This window comes from Manis javanica, chromosome 6, assembly GCF_040802235.1.
Source record: "Manis javanica isolate MJ-LG chromosome 6, MJ_LKY, whole genome shotgun sequence".
NCBI classification, from domain to species: Eukaryota; Metazoa; Chordata; class Mammalia; order Pholidota; family Manidae; genus Manis; species Manis javanica.
In genome coordinates, this window is record NC_133161.1 from 119871580 (window position 1) to 119891777 (window position 20198).

Genomic DNA, 20198 nt, shown 5'->3' on the forward strand with positions numbered 1-20198 from the left:
CTTAATTTGCTTCGTTTTTTATACTCCATATTGGAGAAGTTACACTATTTATGGCACTAAAATTAGCATATAAATGGAACTCAAAGGCATTTTGAGTTTATTTTGATTTATCCCTGTTGTTTTCTTTTATAAATTTAGTTTTGTGGAAGTCTTGGATTTTGATCTTACTCCATTCTGACTCTAGCCCTAACAGATGCTTGAATACAACTTTCATTAGCCTGTGCAACTTGATGATTCAGAAAATATATCATTCTTGCTTTCTGTTTTTCATGGTTATTCAGCAGTTAACTTGGTTTAACAAACAGCTCAGTTTAACATGATGTCTTACAAGCCTGGGTTTAAGTATCAAGTTACTGAATTTCTTATAAGACCATTTAACTTAAATTTATGTTTTCGTGGGAATAAAGCTCTGATCTATATTTCATTTAATTCACATTTAAGGCTGAAGATTATTTTTCTTAGTTTTCTTTTTCAGATACTAAGGTTTTGATTGTGTTGTGCAGAGCTATTTAAAGGTAATCTCTACTCATCTCCTCCTTTGCCTTTAATCAGTAGCTTTGTTTTTATATAAAAACATTCTGGACCATCTCTTTCCATATAATACTATGTTTTTATATACATATATATTTATGGAGTGTTAAATGAAAGATGAATACGTAAAATATTCTTTTCTGTTTAGCATATATATTGTGGCATAAATTTGCTTATAACATTAATTGTATAGTAATTATCTGTTTCATAAGCACATTATTTAATTCTTCAATTAGAAATGTGAGAAAATCAATCACTACACTGTTTCTTTGTATGGGGTTTGTCTCTCCTTTAGATCTTTGTCTAATATAAATGCATTTAGAGGGTTTTTTTGGATTATTTATGTTATATAAGAACAATACTGGTAAAAAGTTTCCTGAGATTGATTTTTGAAGTCTATTGTTGAATAATTTATATATGATAGATACTTGATAAATATATGATATATATGTGATAAGTCCTTAATGATTTAAACTTGTATAAAGGGATAAAGTCATTCTTCCACTTTGCAAATTTAATGTATATAAAACACCTGCATAGACTTTGGGGAATGTATTTATATCTGGGAAGCAGCATATTATATGGTTTAAAGACAGAAGCTCTGAAGTCAGACTGCCTGGCTTCACATCTTTACCTCGAGCAAGTTGTCTCTCTGGAAGTGTCTCTGTTTCATCTGTATGATAGGAATAAGAACGGTGCCTAGCACTCAAAGCCACTGTAGATTGAAGTATGGACATGCCATTGTGTGGTGGTAGTGATGGAGCTGAGTCTGGTAGAATGCTGCCACGATCGCTACCATCAGGGGTTGTGCGTTGGACTGTTGTTTATAAAAGAAAAAGAAAAAAGAAACCCCGATGTCTAGTGCTGGGAAAGGTGATAAATAAATTCTAATATATCCATACAGCAAGATCTGTGACACCTTTAAAAAGAGTGAAACAGACCTATGTGTTGTGTCAAGAAAAGATACCCATAATATATCAAGTGAATAAAGCAAGTATGGTACATTTTTTCCCCTGGGAAATAGGTTACAAGAAACGTGTGCTTTTTTTCCCATTATGTATTTCTGCTACTTTTAACAATTTTACAAATGTTAAGTGAACTGTAAAAATGAATACATTTATGGAAAAAAGTTTAAGGAGCAAAAGGTATTTGATTTAATGACATGTCATTCACCTATTCTGTTTATAGACATAGTAATAGAAAATAATAAATTTGCATGATTTTAAGCTCATAGAAAGTTCAAAGTATTAAATGACATTGAATATTTCTTCCATTAAATATTTATTCTAACATTAAATATTTATTGAGCAGTTACTCAGAAATTAGCCTGCAAGTTAAAAGGTGAGTGAACTGGTCATTTCCAGAAAGATACGTAAACAACTAATTACAGCTCTAGCAGTTAAGTGTTTGAATACAGAGTAGAAAAGGAAACTGATAATTTTATGTGAGGTAATAAGGGAAGGCTGAGTTTAAGAGGTGACAACTGCGTTTTCTCTTTCAGGATTAATAAGGTTTCTAAGAGGTAGGGGAGAGGATAGTCTGTGATAACAGGAGCAACACATACAAGGAGATGGCGTGATTTTTGTGAAAAGTGGAGGTGGAGTCTGTGAAGAAGATTCCTTAAGAAATGAGTCTAGCTGGCATTTTACTTTGGATGGTGGACTGCAAGGGAAATTTTTTTGAGGTTAAAGAGTGGCATATAAAAGTTGGTTAGGTAGTACTTTAAGTAGAAAATGATTGATAGAGGAGGAGATGAGAAGTCAGGCACCAAGGAAGGAAGTTCTGGTGATGAGGAAAAGAGCTGCTAATGATTGGTGGTGGAGTTCTTGGAGATGGACTGGAACAGAGCCATTGGAGAGAATGTAAGTGGAATCTGCAGGATGGAGTGGGGCAGCAGATAGGAAAATTTGATTTCCATCCAAGGTACAGCTTTTGGTTCTGACTCAGCTAAAGTGGAGAGTGATACTGTTTAGACAGGGATTCCATGTATGGGGGTTTGGAGTCTATAAAGAGATCTATTAGGGTTGTTGGATTGAGGGTCCCAAAGGCACCCGGGGGCTATTGTTCACTTGTTCATCATTCTTGATACCATAGGAACTTAGAATTTTAGTTAAAACTTGTTCTTCAAAAGCGTTTTACAATTGAGCCATCTTCACAATTAAAGGTAGTAATAAACTATTAATATTCAGATTTGGATATTCTCCTGGTGAAGAAATAGAGCTCAAAGTGACAGTGAAAACTACTGAGGAAAGTGTTTTGATTTATAAGTGTTAAACAAGTTCGCTTCCCAATTCACCTTTCAGTAAACATGGGTTTCCCTTCAGCAGTTTCCAGCTCTGGGCATGATTAGCATTATGTATAGAACTGCACATCTGGGACTGGAGAAAGGTCGTCCCCCTGCGGCCTTTCTAGGAGTATTGACACTCTAATTTCACATGGCTGCATTTGGTAACAGGATTTTGCCCCTATCAGAGCAGACCTTTGATTAGTATAGTGGCATATTGATCTATTTCTGATACAAGTGAAACTTGCCTAGAATTAGGGCTTTGGGTTCCATGGGCCTGTGTAAGTGGTTTGTTTAGCCAGAGTTACTTACTCTGCATCGCTCATAAGGCTGGCTTGGGCTGCCTATATTGAAAGATGGAAGTTGTTCCATTTTTGCACAGGAAGCGTACTTAGTCTCAGGTCTTGACTGTGAGAAATTAAGATGAAGTGTCGTTATGAGGAACAATGCTCAGGATTTAGGCTACTGGGTTTGAGTATAATCTCTGACACTAACTAGCTTTGTGATGTACCAGACTAAACCACTGTGTAGCCTACTTTTCTCATTAGAATGGAGATGACGCTACTGCTTATTGTCATTGGTGGTTGTAAGGATTAAATGAATTAATGTACATAATATACTTAGGACAGTGACTGGCACATAGCACTCAATTCATGTCGGTCCACAGACAAAAACATTTCAGGCATTTACCTCAGACCTTATTTCTAGTTTACACTTGGCCTCTCCTAACTCCTGGTGGGTATGGGAAGTGGAAGGGAGGTGGGGAAGACAAGGAGATGAGAAGAAAATAGGCTTGAATTTAGCAATTTATTCTGGATCTCTTTTTTCATTGCTATTACCTCCCAAAAGCAGTTGTCCAGCTTCTCTACCCTCATAAAGATAGAAAAATCTTAGACTTACTATATTCTTTAGTCCTATCACTCAGATGTTGTTTTCTCACTGTATAGCCTTAAAATTTTACCTTTACTTTCTTCCTGAGAAATTTGCCTTCCAGCAGTTTTAGTACTTACCCTGCCCCCTTCCAAGCCTGACAAATTTAAATTTCCAGCCACAATTCCCACCTAGCAATTTACGAATTGCTTAAAAAAAATAAGCTTTTTTAGGATTGTTTTGTTGTTGTGAGCCAGTCATATGAATAATGGAAATAAATGGAGTTTGGCAGTCTTATCTAAAGTGTGCTTTATATTAAACAATGTTATGATACTTTAGATGTTCTGAAAACACTTACATGTATTCCTTATTAAAGAACCCTGGAGTCCCTAGGAAGGTACTGTCACAAAACTGACTGGATTGGAGATGGTCCCTGAGCTACAGCACTTCAAGTCTTAGGTTAATAGTATTTATAGTTATTTGGGTCATGACTTCCAAAAGGATTTTTGGAAAATCTTTTTTTTTCCATCTGTGTTTTTGGGGATGTATATTTTATTTAGTAGTTTCTTTTTAGTGGAGAAGAATCAGGTATGTAGATTTACCTTTCTTCTCTGAACACATGCTTAATTCTGTTTTAATGATTTGTTTTATGTCAACATGTGTTTCTTTTTAAATTAGCACTCTTCCCACTTTTTTAAAGTGCACCAAATAAAAATCAACCGTGATTTTTTTTCTGTATTTATAGGTCCTCTTCCTGATGGATGGGAACAAGCCATGACTCAGGATGGAGAAATATACTATATTAACCATAAGAACAAGACCACCTCTTGGCTAGACCCAAGGCTTGACCCTCGTTTTGGTAAAGGTTCATCTCAAAACCTTTTTAGATATTTTTGATTACTATTTTTTTTGTATGTGAATTTGGGGAGGTACATTTAAATAAAATTGCATTGCTTTATAGTACTAAAAAATGACTGCCCACCAACTTTTCTAGTACTTTTTTATAGCTTTCACTTTAAATTTGAGACATTCCAATCTAAAGACTCAGTTCTAAAAAGTCAGCTTTTTAGCTTGGACTCCTCAGGATGGAATTGGGGAAATGTTCTGGCTAACCAGAATCACTGTTCCTTTCACATTTTTGGGAGACAGAATGATCTTATTTAAAATGATCTTTCTAGGTGCAGTAATGATCACACTGTTATGGTGCATCCAAAACCTGGAACTTCAGCTTTTGTCAGTGAGGCAGTGTGTGCTCACGCTTGACCACGGAGAGCCACGAGTGCCATTCTGTGTTCTGTGCTCCGGTGTTGTAGTGTCTTCATGCTGAGTGGGAGGGGAAAGCCCTATCACCCAAGAGAGGCCAGTGAAAGCATGTTTTTCCCTGCACTTCTCTTCTGGCTTTTTTTTTTTTTTTAAGTCAAGGTTCTTTTCTTTGTTTTTCACTTAGAAAACAAAAAAGCAGAGCCGTATTCCCCTCCAGGTCACACGACGAAATCACCATTTGCAGAAAGAAACAGTCACCTCCCAGTGTGCACATTTTGATAATAGTATACAAGCTCTTTAGTGTGTTTCTATCCATATTTTTTCACCGTTTTCAGTTTCTTCAGTTGGGTTTCTGAAATATTTTTCCAAAGCCATGGAAAAATGGAATCTAAAAAAGGAGTAGGTCATTGTGGTTTTGAAGCTTTCGTCTTGGACTGGATGCAGCTAAATGAAAACAATGTGCAGATCACAGAGCAGGTCAGACTGAGGGGATGTGGAACCTTTGAAGCTTTACAGGGGTTGACCTAACAACAACTGTGGGGCCCTTACGGGAAAGAGGAATTAACTTTGTGAGTGCCATCAAAACACAATCCTGAGGAAAAAAGAAAGAAAAACCTCTACTCAGAGTTGGTTGGGTGAAGGACATTGTGAACAGCAAGCCTGTGCCTGTATGTGTGCCTTTAAAAACCCCATCACTGGGGCTTTCCCCAGACAGACTGACTTGTCAGTTTTACGGACTGACTGAATCCTCCTGTGCAAGTAGAGTCAGAGGTGGGATCAGGGCAGAGACTGTCACTGACAGATAACTGGTTTGGTTTAAATTGGCAGCCTTTTGAGCTTCAAGACGTATTTATTTGGGTGTTAAAAAATAATGTGGCATGTTAATAATTTGCAACTTCAGGTTCTATTTAATATTTGAATAAGCCATCGTGGTTGAAACAGGAAACCAAGTAAGGTAGAGAATTTAATAAATGCTGCCATTTGTATGGACTGGAATGATAACAGACATGTTTCCTTAAATTATCTTTAATGAAATGGATTCAGCTTGTCCACATTTGGAAATTTTTTTAAATGATAGTGTTTCCCCACCGTCCCCCAGCATAAAGTTATGAACAATTATGATTAACTCTTAGCCAACTGCAGAAATCAGGAATTGGAACAAAGCCCCCCACCTTTTTTTAAAAGTATTTTCCATTAAAACAGTGAAATGAAGTAACTTGGCTGTGATCCTAAGTAGATGTATTAATTATACACAATTTGGTCTTTGTTTTTAAATAGGAGAAACTACTAAAAAAAACATGTTTCCTTCCCTACCTCCAACACATATGTACAAACAAGCATATAATTAGATATGCCAAAAAAAGTTTCATGAAATTCTCTTATTGCCTTTAGTTTCCCTTTTTGGGCCCACTGTGTATGTGTATTCCAGACAGGCTTGACAACATGCCAAAGCTTTTTATTTTGTGGCCCGACTTTTAATCTGTTCCAGACCTTTTCAGTCAGAGAGCTCAAGTATAACTGGAGGGGGGCAGGAAAGGAAAAAAAAAATGGGTTTCTCTGATCTAGAGTGACAGCAAATAGAGACAAGCTGTTAGCTGCTCAATATGAACGAGTTTTCCTTGAAATCTGAAGTTCTATAGTGGATTGTTTTATCTCTGCCAAAAAATATAAACTATCTCCCTTTATGACCTGACCCTTTGAGCCATGCAAACACAAACAAATGGTAGGTTATTGCTTTCATGGCTGTGGAGTTTGCTTTCCTGTATTTCCCAAATCTACATTAAAGTATTTACCAATTCTTAGCTTAAGTCAAGTTGACTTAACATCTTTTGACATTTTAGATTGGAAGGTAAACTTCTGTATAAGCTTAACTTTATCATTCACCTCCTTCAAACACCAATCTTTTATATTTGTTATTCTTTATCAAATGCTTTAGAATAATTACATTTAGAATAATTTACCAGTCTTCACATCCCACATGAAGTTAATAAATTATTCAGAGAGTTATTTGTTGTGGATTGGCTCCTTTTTATCTGATTTTCTTGTTCTTTAACATTTAAAAACTCTACATTTTTGACATTTATGTTATTTTAGAGAATTTAGTAGTAATCTGTAACAAATCATGAAGGGCATCAGTGCCAGTAAGGATTTGATAACATTTATAGCTTTGAAAAAGAGGGCTTTTGTTTGTTCCTAAAGAATCGTTAGGAATGGTTTTACCCTGTTTTAAAGAAAATTGATGCTTGAGTATTATGCAGGACATTAAATTATTTCATTTAAGCATTCTTTTTTCCTAGAGATTTTATACTTGTAAAATGAAGATTCTCAAGTTTAAACATTTCCTTGTACATTGTAAAATTATTTTATGTAATTATAGTCTTTTGGCTGTTTTCCACTAAAAGCCCTAGTGAAAACAAAAAAAAATTATAATCCTGTTCTTCAGAATGAAAGATCTCCAGATCACTTAATAGTCAGTGAACTGATCTTCTGTGTAATGCTGTTGTCCTTATTGTTTATGTAGAAGGATATATAAAAGAGTGTTAGCAGCCTCTGTTTCTGGAAGTAAGTGCTAATAGCATCACTGGGGCAAAAACACATTGGGTGGAAGTAAAATGTTGGAACCAAAGATTTGGGCTAAAAAGTACATCTTTTGAGTCTTAAAGGAAGTAATGAACAGTCTAGTGTGGTAAAAACATAGTATCCTTAAATTCCTAATAACAATTCTGTTCATAGACATTATGTGAATGGAAATGTCAGAGGTGCTTAAAACCCAGGTATATGCTGGTTTTGGTACTTTGTTTCAAAACTTGCTATGTGGGGTGGTGTGTGCATGTATGAGAAAGAAAATTTCCTAAAATAACAAGAAATAAAATTGAAGGAGTAAAATATATGTGTATATATAATTAAGTCTCAAAGCCAAAGTGTTCAGCACATCTCACCAAAGTTAAATATTTTGCATCAATAGAGGTCTATTAAAATGTTTAACCGTTTAGACATTGATTAACCTTTTCCCTTTAAAATCAAATATTCCTGGTAGCTGTTTTAAGTAATATTTTTCTTTTGATGAAAATGTACCTAATGACTAACTAAATACTGAAGTCTGTTTAATTAGAGATGGGAAAAATACTAAGGGCTGTAGAACTAAACCTGTATCTCCATTATTGGAGTCTTGGGTAGATAGAATGTTAACATCTAATTATTTGAATTTTCTTGATGCAAATCTCTTGACATCCATGCATTAAAAACAGTTTGTTTTTCTTAGCCTATTATACATTTTCTGTAGGGATCCTATATTGTTGGTGTTTGGTTGTGGGACTATATTATTACTTAGGAAAGGGAAGAAGGATTTTTAAGTAAGAAGAGTTGTTGCTAACTTAAAACATTTAACAGACCTCACAAAATTTGTTCCCGAAAAAGAATTTATAATTTCTCTAATAAACATTTATCAGAACAGGATGGGGGTGGCAGGGATGCTTTATGGGCATTGCAGGGCATTCAGCATCCCTGGGTCTCGCCCAGTAAACACCATAGCACAACCCAGTCATTGTGACTCCCCAAACCAACATGTTTAAAAAATACTAGGAGAGGTAGGGAATATTGCCCCAAACCTGAGCTCCTCGGGAATCTAGGGAAATTGGGATCTATCCAAAGTTATAATAAATAGTTCAGTGACAGAACTAGAATCTAAAGTTGATCTTTTGACACCCAGAATTTATAAGAAACTTAGATTACATATAGTTCATCTTTCAGAAACACACCTAATTCACCAGTACAAATACATGGAAATTTCAGAGGGAGGAAGACAACAGTGGTTAGTAACATTTGCTTGTATGCTTTATTGTGATTTACCTTGAGGATATTACCCAAATATAATGAATTTCCAGTTACAGAGGTGAATTAAGAGATCTCTGTTTGGAGCCGACTGAAGCTATCCAGATAAATTATCATGCCTCACCGCTATCATATTCTCAAGAGACTGTCTTCCAACCTCAGCTTTGGCCTTCTCCTTAACTGGGAATTCACCACATTACAAGGCAGTCCATTCTATTTAAGGAAAATTCTAATGACCAGAAAGTATGTGTCTCTTTATTACCCAGAAATTTACTTCCTTTCAAAACAGTTCTAATCCCAGAAGTGTTCTCTTCTAACTGGTTTCTCCAGTTTTTTCAAATATGTTAAAGCGTTCTGTGATCTTACCAGTTCACTTCCCTTCTCTGGATACTTTCCATTTTACTATGCCTCTTTAAATATGACATGTAATACAATGTTTTATATGTATATTATCCACTGAGAAAAATGGTTATGGAATTGCTCTGATGTGGCATTTTATATGCCTTCCAAAAATCCATATCTGAAATCTACAGAAGAGCTGGGCATCCTGTTTTCTATAGAATATTACATGATATACTGAATTGGAATGAATTGTGTAGAAAAAATTTACCTACTCAACTGGGAAATCAAAAGATCCAAGTTCTTCCATATCACAATGTGATCAACTTAAAAAAAAACTGACTTTAATTGGATTTATCTGTGAAATATGACTGGATTATACTGGATACTTTTTAAGACTATTTCCAGTACTTAATTGATACGCTAGATTATGAATCCTTCAGTGGCTGCTTTGGACCTTTTAAACTTATCGATAGCGTAATGGATTTGAGTGCATGGAGGTTTCAGAGATACTTTTGAGCTATTATTGCACCATTTAAGTTTAAGCTTTTGGTCCTCTGGCCACAGCTGGGAATTACTTTTGAAGAGGAGACGGAGAAATCTTTGAGCCTCTAAAGATAAGCCTTATCACATGGTGAGTATGCCTAGGCAAACAAATCTAATGGGGGATGGACAGTGCTGGATGAATAGTTTCATCTACACTTGAAGCTCTTTCTTGGAAGTATATAGAAGTTTAAAAACATGCTTTTAATATCAGGGTTCAGTTTTACTGCCTTAAAGTTGATGTTCCTAAAATTTAGAGCTCCATTTAGTTGCCATGGTAAGAAAGCCTGATATAAGCTTATTTGAGGTATAGTTCCAGGCTGTGTGCTTAGTAAGTTTACTGATTTAAAATTTAACTTTTAGAGATTGTTACTAATTGTTGCCCTCACATTTTTTTTATTTTATACTTAAAAAAAAAAACCACTTAGTGAAATCAGTATTTTAATGTGTAAGATTATAGAATATCAAAACTAGTTCAGTGGTTGAGGTTTGCAGTGTTATTTTTTTAATTTATGTTGAATTCAGGAGGATGGTGCCAAAATAGCTTATCAGTCATGGTAAGCAGTTTCCACTACTCGCATGTTAATGAAATTAAACTAATATAGTTTACACTTGACAGTGGTTCAATGATGCAAATAATTTTATAGTAAATAAGTTGTTCATATACAATTTTTAAAACAAAAGTTTAAGATGTCAAAGACACTGACTCATAATTTAAATTAGTGGTTTATTTGTTACTAAAGCCCCTAGCATCAAATGTGTGTGCGTGTGCGCACACACACACACACACCTTAGTTTTTAGAGGAAAACTGCTTCAATTGTAGTTTATCAACTCTGCATTAGTAGCGATTATTCTTATAAAATGTGCTCGAGAAAAGATCCAGTTGGTGATGTTACTTTTGTGCCAGCCTAGACACTCAGAAATAACAGGAAGAGATTATAAACTTCCTGAGGGAAAAGTCAAATTTCTGCTGAAATAAGTCAGAATAATTTAGGAGGATGGGTGGTTCCTATTCTTTGTTTTATATTCATTTTCTGCTACCCTGGTTTCTGAGGTCACTTTAGAAGTCACCTCATTTTGAACTTGCTTCAACCTGGAGATTCTCCTGTGCATTACTAACAGCATACTAACTTAGGGACAGAAACTATTGCAGTATTTCTTTACTCATTTGACAAATATTTGAGTGCCACTTATATACCAAACACTATGCTAGCCATCAGGGACATGGATGCAGGCTACTAAACAAATTAATAATTACAAATGTGTTAACAACAACGGACAATAAACAAGGTGCTAGGAAAGGTAATAATGTGGGGTGGAGGGAAGCTGCTTTGGCATTAATGCCTAGGTACATTAAAGGATGAGAAGAATCCAGTCAAGCTCTGAACTGTATAAAAGGACCAATTTTTGTGCTTGTCAGTCAAAACTAAGATACACATCTCTTCTAAATCATAAATTCCCCCAGTTAAAGAGCATTAATGATAACATGTAATTAGAAATCTATTATTAATGGAACCGTTTGCTCATTATTCTAACATGAATCCATGATGACAGGTATATTTGAAAATGTAATTCTTCTCTTTAGACCAGTAGTGTCATCTGAACTTTCACTCCAAATTAGAGTTTAAACTTTATTTTCATAGTAGAGAGAAAAAGAAATAGTTGTACTCTGGGAACAGAGTAGCTGAAAGCTAGTTAGAACACTTTCTCCCTTCTCTTCCTCACCTCATTTAGCAACCCCTGTGTCCTGCCCCCAAACTGCTTAATGAGGTGATGAGAAAGTTCTGTTTAATTTTTTTTTTTTAGGCTCCATCCACAATTGTATTGTTGGGAAAATGCAATCATAACGAATTTTCAAGTCAGTCTTTTGATAGATGGTCGAAGGAAGAAGAATTGACCTAAATAATGTTTGTTATATATTTTTTAACAATTTAAAGATTTAAATACTTTAACCCAGTACTGCAGGCCTGGAGAGACTGGTGTTTGGGAAAGGAGAGAATTGCAAAGCGTGAAAGCGAGAAATTGCTTTGCCCCTGATAAGACCTAGAGTTCTAGAGATACAATATTAGCAGTTAATGCAAAGCAAAACCACAATGAAATACCCCTTTATTCCCGATAGGATGGCTAAAATCAAAGACAGACAATAACAAGTGTTGACCAGAATGTGGAGAAATTAAGAGTTTATACATTGCTGATGGGATTGAAAAACAATAAAATGCACAGCCACTTTGGAACACAGTTTGGCAGTTCCTCAAAATAAACATTTACCATATGATCCAGTAATTCCATTTCTAGATTTATATGCCAGAAATTGAAACCATATGTCCCCACAAAAGCCTGTACATTAGTGTACATAACAGCATTATTCATAATAGCCAGAGAGTGAAAAGAGCACAGATGTCCACCAATTGATGAATGGACTAAAAGGGTGGTACATCCGTACTGTGGAATATTATTCTGCAAATAATGAGTGAAATGCTGATACATCCTGCAAGATGGATGAATTTTGAAAATATGCTAAGCGAAACAAGCCATTCCAAAAAGACATATTGTTTGATTGCAATTGTATGACATGTCCAAAATAGGCAAATCCATAGAGACAGTAGATTAGTGATTGCTGGAGACTGGGGGAGGGGCAACGGGAAGCATACTGCTTAAAGGTATAGGGTTTCTTTTGGGGATGATGCAGATATTCTGAAATTAGGTAGTGTTGATGGTTATGCAAGTCTGTGAATAATATAAAACCTGTTAAAAGGGTGAAATATCTCAATAAAACTGATTTTTTAAAGAAAAAGCACTCCTGGGCATGGCATTATCATTTAGGTATATAGCTTAATTAAATAAATGTTGGGAAACACTTTTTGCACATTGATAATAAAGAGCTGTATTCTTTCATTAGATTAGGGTCCTGGCTTTTGTAAGGGATTTTCAGAGTGAATCAAATAGTAATTTTCACTGAAAAGAAACATTTCATATTTAAATACATTAATTATTATGCTGATGACTAGCAACTTTATGTAGATGATTCCATGTCCTGGGCGGTATAGTAGTAAACACTTAGGTCTAACTATGGTTGTTTTGTTTGTAATGTTTTAAGACTGGTCTATTACTTTGTGGATTTTATTTTTCAGTAAGTTAATATACAATCTTACATTGGTTTCAAATATACAATGCAGTGGCCAAGAGTTAACCCGTATTGTAAAATCCTCATGCCCACTAATGCAGTTAATATATGTCAATGTAGGAAGATGTTACAGAATCATTGGCTATATTCTCCATGCTGTATTACCATCCCTGTACCAACTTACATTATGATTGGGAATTTTTGTGCCCTTTTATCCCCCTCATTCTCCCTACCTGCCTACCGCCACCCCTACCTGTTGGCAACAACCAGTTACTTCTTAGGGTCTATGAATCTGCTGCTATTTTGTTCATTCTGTTTTGTTTTTATATTCCATAAAATTACTTTGTGTTTTTAGAAAAGCTTTCATCCCTTTAAACAAGTCTACTGTGAAATTTGAGTACCCTTGTAGGTATGAGAAAAAATTTGTAAATGTTAAATAAACTAATACAGCTGTGCTAATATGTGAACGTGCACTATCTGAAACTTGATAAAATAGTAGACAACTGCTTTCTTAGGTTGTGGGAGATGGTAAATTAATGTTTAAAACATTGAAAAATTGTTTCTAATTTTAAATTCATACTTAATGAAGTTACTGGGATTGAATTTATTATCTCAAAGTTTGTGGTTGATTACCAGCTCTGTAATACTTTGCAGGTCTAAGATTAAGTTTACAAATTATATAACTCTGAAAATTGAAGTTTGAAAATTCAGATGTTTAGAAAGAAATTTAGGAAGAGACCCATGTGATGACCTTTCTTTTTGAGAAGGTGGTCTCTTATTTTTCAGTAATTGCTTAGTTAATAGTTTTTTTACCATAAAGCTGTCAGGACTGATCTGTTAAGTAAAACTTTATGAACAGTTACTATTTCATAGTCCAACCAGCATAGACTCTGAATTTTAAAATACAGTATATTATGCTTTTAAAAATTGTCATATTTTAGGGATTTTTTTTTCTTTTCACATTCTAGAAATTTTGTGAAAACTGGAAACATTGGGATCTCAGTAGTTGATGATGGGGGGAAAGAATTGGTGATGCTGTTCTTTTCTAGCTGCCCTGCTGCCTTCTCTGGAAACAAAGCCTGTTTGGTTTCTTGTCTGCTTGTGAGGTCTCCGTGGCACCCCATGTGGGTGCACCACTCTGAGCTTTGTTAAATGCTTGAGACACTCTTAAGAAGGTAAAAAGAAGAAGATGTTTCTGGAGGCGAATAAGTCCCACTTCAGTAGATAAACTAGGTTGTTTGAATCTGTCACTGAAGTGAGCTCTTTATATGGAAACCTTGTAGCACTGCTTGTATCCATAGGTAACGGCGTTTAGATAAACACAACTGAAAGTGCTCACTGTTACTAGCCAGAGACACTATTTCTATTGCATATTTTGTGCAGATTTCTGTTTAATTCTGCAGAGTTGTTCTCCCTGCATCTTCTGATATCCTATTTTTCCCCTTACGTGTCTTTGAATAGTCAGATAAACAGATTTGAAAAAGACTATTAACCAACTCAGTATGTCATCAGCAGTAGTCACTGTCATTAATGATTACTGCTTATGGTATCTAATTCTGCAGAACAGGTAGGGAGCAGAGGATATTTACCTCTGTTTTCATGTAATTTTGTCGTCCAATTAGTTTTCATAAGGACTATAAATTACTAAATACTATATTAATAAAACTCCAGCTTTTCTAATGTTTCTTGATAGATGAAGTAATTAACAGTGTTTAGCTCTATAATCTCTTTTGAAAGCAATCGTGTTTCATAATTCTGATACTCCTCAATTTACTAATGTGCTGTTTGTTTCCTAGCAGTTTTTCTTTTTTCCAATTGCTTGGAACTGAAAACATTTTTTCTCCAATAATTGTTTGCTCTAGGCATCAGTTTATGAGATGTTCACTTGTATGTGATGGATTCTCAACTCAGTCCCCCATATTTAACTCATAATACTGAAAGTGACTGACACAATGTATAAGACATCAGAGTGGGCAAATATGTTGAGTGTCATACTGGAATGCCAGGAATATGTTTCATGATCAAAAGAAGGATCCCTGCGGGAAGGTTAAGCTCAGTCTCCATCACCCACTTTTTTCTATTTAGCTCTTATAGGAAAGATAAATACACATATCTCTGTGAATCATAATAATACTTAGGAACAATGAGTGGCATAGTAAAGTGGGAGGAGAGGGAATGGAAATTCAAGCAAGGATGATTATCTGTAGGAGTGGTAATCTTAAAGTTTAGAAAGAAACTATTCTGGAGAGGGGAGGAGACTAACATGGAGCTTCTACTGCATCTATAATAATGTTTTATATATATATTATATTATGTATTTATATATATGTGTATAAATATGTATAAAAATATGTATGTATAATATATATATATTATGTATATATATATATATATATACACATACATACACACACACACACACACACACACACACACACACACACACACACACATACATAAAATCCCCACAATTAAAAAAAGATGTTAATATCCCCAGGTATAGTTGAGGAAACAGGATTAGAAGAATTACTGAGTTGGTGTGCCCAACTCTGATTGTGGTTTGACTCAAAAGGCCATGTTTTTATATCATACTATGCTTATCAGTTGTACATATAATGTTGGTGACAAATAGGACATACCAAATAGATTTAATTAAATATTTAATGCATTAAATAGGTAATTGTATTAAATGAGGTTGTTGATGGTACCTGACAAACCTCAGCTCTGAAATTTTTTTGACGTTTTCCGTATCCATTCCCCTATAAAATACCAAACTATAAGCCATAATTATGAAAGTTTTAGCCATTTATTCTTTGTAAAGATACTTTATAAATAATGAGTTTTTTCCTTTTTAGCCATATAAGAGATTAAGAAGGTTTTGAACAATACGGAACAATGAGTCATGTTTTGACATCCCTTCTCTGCCCTGCCAGACAAAATAGTAAAGAGGTAACCAAAAGGATGTAACTTGGGTAATAAACTTTTAAAAGTAGTCTCTGCAGGTCAGAAAATAAAACCACACAAAGCAGTAAGCAAGAGCAGGGCTAGGGCCTGTGAGGTTTAGGGACAGTTCAGCTCCAAAGAATACCAGGAGCTCAAGAGTGTTAACAGAAAAGGAGGTACAGAAACAGGCTCAATGGGAAAAGGTAGGCCTACAGCTGACTGGCCGTCAACTACTACAAAAGCAAGCACTGACCACATGTCAAGTCACAATTTCAAAAATCAATATACACAGCACATTCTTTTAATCACAGTGAATTAAATTGGATCCCATTAATTCAAAATTGGCTTCAAAAAATAACAGCTTGCCCTAACATCTATTAAAACATAAAGGCTGTAATTAGAACTGTGGTACCTACTATAAGAGTAGTTAGATTAATGAACAGGGTAGAAAATCGAGAAACAAAAAAAATACGGAAATTTAGTCTATGATAAAGATAATTGGGAGAAGGACACACTTTCCATGAGTGGTGTTGGGACTATGGATAGTCATGACAAAAGATAAGATTAGATTCATTCATGCCATTTCCAGAATAAATTCCAAATGCATTGGATTGAATTGCCAAATAAATACATAAAGCGGAACCATATTGTTTTGAATTTTTTTAAAAATTGATGAATTCCTCTGTCACCTGTGAGTGGAGAGAACGTAGCTCAAATTTCCAGAAAGGTTGAAGTTTTACACTTACAAAATAAATTTTTACATGGAGAAATATAAGCAAACTAAAAAGATGATAAACAGGGGGAAGTTATTTGTAACGTACATGTGACGAAGGTTTTCTATCCCTAGTATATGAAGAATATCTAAAATGGAGAAAGACCAATAACCTTATAGGAAAAGATGAACACAATTCACGTAAAAAAAGCAAAATACCCTTCAAAATATGGAGATTGATTAAACTCTTACAATAAGACATAGCAAAATAAAATCATGCTGAAAAACCATTTCTCATCTTTCATACTGGCAAAAACTCAAGTTTGGCAAGGCTGTGAGGGGAAAAAAAACTCCTACATTATTGACAGGGATGCAACAAAGTACAATCCCTATGTGTGTGGGGAGGATGGGAGACACGACAATCATGTTTTTACTCATTAAATTCAGCACTCTCTCTCACACATAGGAGGACTCTACCCTAAAGATACAGTAGCAAAAATAAAAAATTATGTATGGACTTATCCTGTATGGTACTCTTTAGTGATTGTGAAAACCCAAATAGGAAATTGGTTGAATGGAATACTAATCAGCTTTTTTTAAAAGAAAATGGGAGGAAAATCTCTATGTACTGCTTTGGAGTGATCTCAAAGATGTGTTAAGTAGAAAAAAGGTATAGTGAGAGTATTCATAGTATGCTACCATCTAGTTAAGAAGACTTAGATATATAATGTGTGTACGCTTAGATTTTTAAAAACAATGTAAAAAACTGGTAATAACCTTTTATGTTGGGGGTGGAGTGATGGTGGGTGGGAAGTAAAGCAAATCTATAAATTTTTAAAGCAAAATGTCACAAGTGAACCAGTACATTGAATTGGTGGCTGGATCTCACAAGGAATTATTTCAGATGACTTTCAACCACAGTGATTTGACTGCATACATCTAACGAAATATCTAAGGACAAAAAAAATGACACACTTTTCTTTAAGAATCATGTTGGTCATAACTTTAATAATCATATCATTTATGTAATTGTATATGTGTATGGTATGCATATGTACGGAAATACATATTAATGTTATTAGAACCAAGTTTTTCAGCATGAGAGAGAAAAAGCTACATGATCAGAGAATCTAAGTAAAAACCCTGAATGATGCATATTGTGATTATGGGTGAAATGTTACAGTGTTTGAAAGTAATTGAATAAATGATTGAGGATAGAGGTAAAACAAAATTGGCTATGTATTGATCACTGGGAAGCTGTGTGATGAGTATATGAAGATTCACAATTACATTTTTTCTACTCTATGGGGAAATTATTTAACAATACTGAAATAAGTTTGGTAGCATAAAAATGTACTCCTAAATAACTAATGAGTTAAATGGAAATCACACAAGAAATTACTTATATTTGGAATAGAATAATCGTATACTGTTTAAAAATGCATGACATGCAGAAAAGGCAGTACTAAAAATCTTAATTTATCGATTTTAATGCTCCAAGAAAAGCTTTAAACTAAGTAAGTTCAACTCAAGAAGTTAGAAAAAGAAATATAGAATAATTGGAGGGAAAAATTAGGAACAAAAGAATAGAAAGAAGTTGATACTGTTACAACTTGTTAGATTAACAAGTAGCTCGCTAGATTCAGGTGAGAGGTTGGTCTGTAATTTTCTTCTAATGTTTTCTATATCGTTACGTTGCCCTCATAGAAGAACCAGTTGTTCTCATGGAAACTGGTAAGATTTCTATATTGTCATGTCATAAATAGTTAAATTTCTGAGTAAATACTCAACGTACTTTTTTCATCACAGATTGTGTCAGACACTGTGTTAGGCACTAAGAATATATGCATGGTTAGGATACTCGCCCTACTTGTGGGCTCAAGTCTAAAAGAGGATGCAAATTTGTAAATTAAAAATTACAGTCAGGTGAGAAAAGTCGGTAGACAAAATGGAAAAGTCCAGGGGAAGTGCCCTGAGAGAAGATAAATCTTAGTGTACAGATAGACTGGGAAAGGCTGGAGAGGTTTACTCAAGTGATCTCTGAGGAGAGTTGGTATTCACCAAGCGGCCTCCCTCGCACAGCAGAGAACACATGACACGTCCTCGCAGGGAGTTCGCGTGTGGCTGGGAGCCAGTGAGTCATGAGGGCTGTCACCAGTATGTCACTTCAGATTTTGGTAGTGAGGTTTGTAACAGATTGGTCTGTAATTTGCCTTTTAACATCTTTGCATTGGGGTTATGCTGGCCTTATAAAAGTTTTGTGAAGTATTCCTTCTTTGCTGTTCTCTAGAAAAGGTTGTGTAAGATTGGTACTATTTCTTGCTTAAATGTTTGTGAAGTCATTTGGGCCTGAGGTTTCCTTTGGTCAGTGTGTCTGTTAAACACACTTAGTGGAACAGTAACTGCAAGTTTCATCTTAAAAAGTTGACTATGTATCTGAGAAAGTGATATATCATTCTTATTAACATTTTCACATAATAAAACTTCCATCTGTTCACTGAGATTACCACAACCCACAGTTTGATCAGTGTTCTATCAGTGACAGAAATTCACTAGTATGGGAATTCAGTCTGTTTCTAATTACCAAATGGTGTATTCTAGGTTCAACTAAGAAAAATAAAAATAATGAGTAACTGGGCTGTGTGAGTGTTGAATAAGACAAATGTACAATGATATTGAATGAGGCAAATCTCTGTGATCCAGATGTAGACTTTTATTATAAGCATATGTCAGATGATTTTAATCTACCTGCTTTATTAGAGGTGTATATGTGCATATACACACCTATACATGTATCTTAGGATGTATTAAGGATTGATCATTTTGATGGACTTTACCACTCAGAATGCTTTGTCTCAGTTGCTTTAGTGTCTTTTTAATTAAATTTATGTTTTGTAATAAGAAATCACATCATTCCACCTCAAAAGGTAGCAGAGATGTCTCTCTCCAGCTTAGTCCTTTAGTCATTCATGTTCCCAGCTCCAGAGCCAACAGATGTTAGTCGTTTCTTGCTGCCCTTCAGTTTGAGTTGTTTGGATATGCATATAATATATATCCCTCCCACCCCACACACACCTTTTTTTTTTTTTTTACACTTTGTGTTGTGCACTTTGCTTTAAGCCAGTGTCTCAGACCATCCCATGCCATTGCGTATTAGAACTGCCTCTTGTTTCTTCTCTCTATGGCTGCCTTGCATCTTGTATAGTAAAAACGATGACAATAATAATAAAGTAATGCAACTGTTGATGGAATTTTTAGGTTATTTCCAGCCTTACTACAGAAAAGGCTATGTTGAATATCCCCAGTTGCTTTTGGATAACTAAATATCCTTTTCCTTTGACAGTATTTTAGGACAGATCTTATGTTTCATTTCAGCTATGAACCAGAGAATCAGTCAAAGTGCTCCAGTGAAACAGCCACCACCCCTGGCTCCCCAGAGCCCCCAGGGAGGAGTCATGGGTGGGGGCAGCTCCAACCAGCAGCAACAGATGCGGCTGCAGCAACTGCAGATGGAGAAGGAGAGGCTGCGACTGAAGCAGCAAGAACTGCTTCGGCAGGTGAGGCCCCAGGTTAGAAACCAGCCTTCCACTTTTGGGGGTTTGCTTTCCTACATGAAATTGGGTATATTTCATTTTAGCATTTATTAGTTACAGAGAACCGTACTTTCTCTAGAACTAAAATAATACAAACATTTAACCAACTCTGCCCTTTCTTAGTTTGTTGACTGACCTTTGATCACATGGGCTGTGTCATTGCA

At 35.1% G+C, this 20198-nt stretch overlaps 1 protein-coding gene across 12 annotated transcripts in view; it reads left to right on the forward strand.

Moving 5' to 3' along the window:
- The window catches only part of YAP1 (Yes1 associated transcriptional regulator), a 115109-nt gene that overhangs the window by 72948 nt on the left and 21963 nt on the right, over positions 1-20198 (forward strand). For 2 of the 12 annotated variants that reach the window (XM_073239391.1, XM_073239393.1), the window contains exons 4-5: positions 4431-4550; positions 19817-20010. In XM_073239391.1, coding sequence (XP_073095492.1) covers positions 4431-4550; positions 19817-20010 — 314 coding nt within the window. The remainder of the gene's footprint in view (positions 1-4430; positions 4551-19816; positions 20011-20198) is intronic. The other 10 variants (XM_073239392.1, XM_073239394.1, XM_037019003.2 and 7 more) reach the window with 5 other exon arrangements.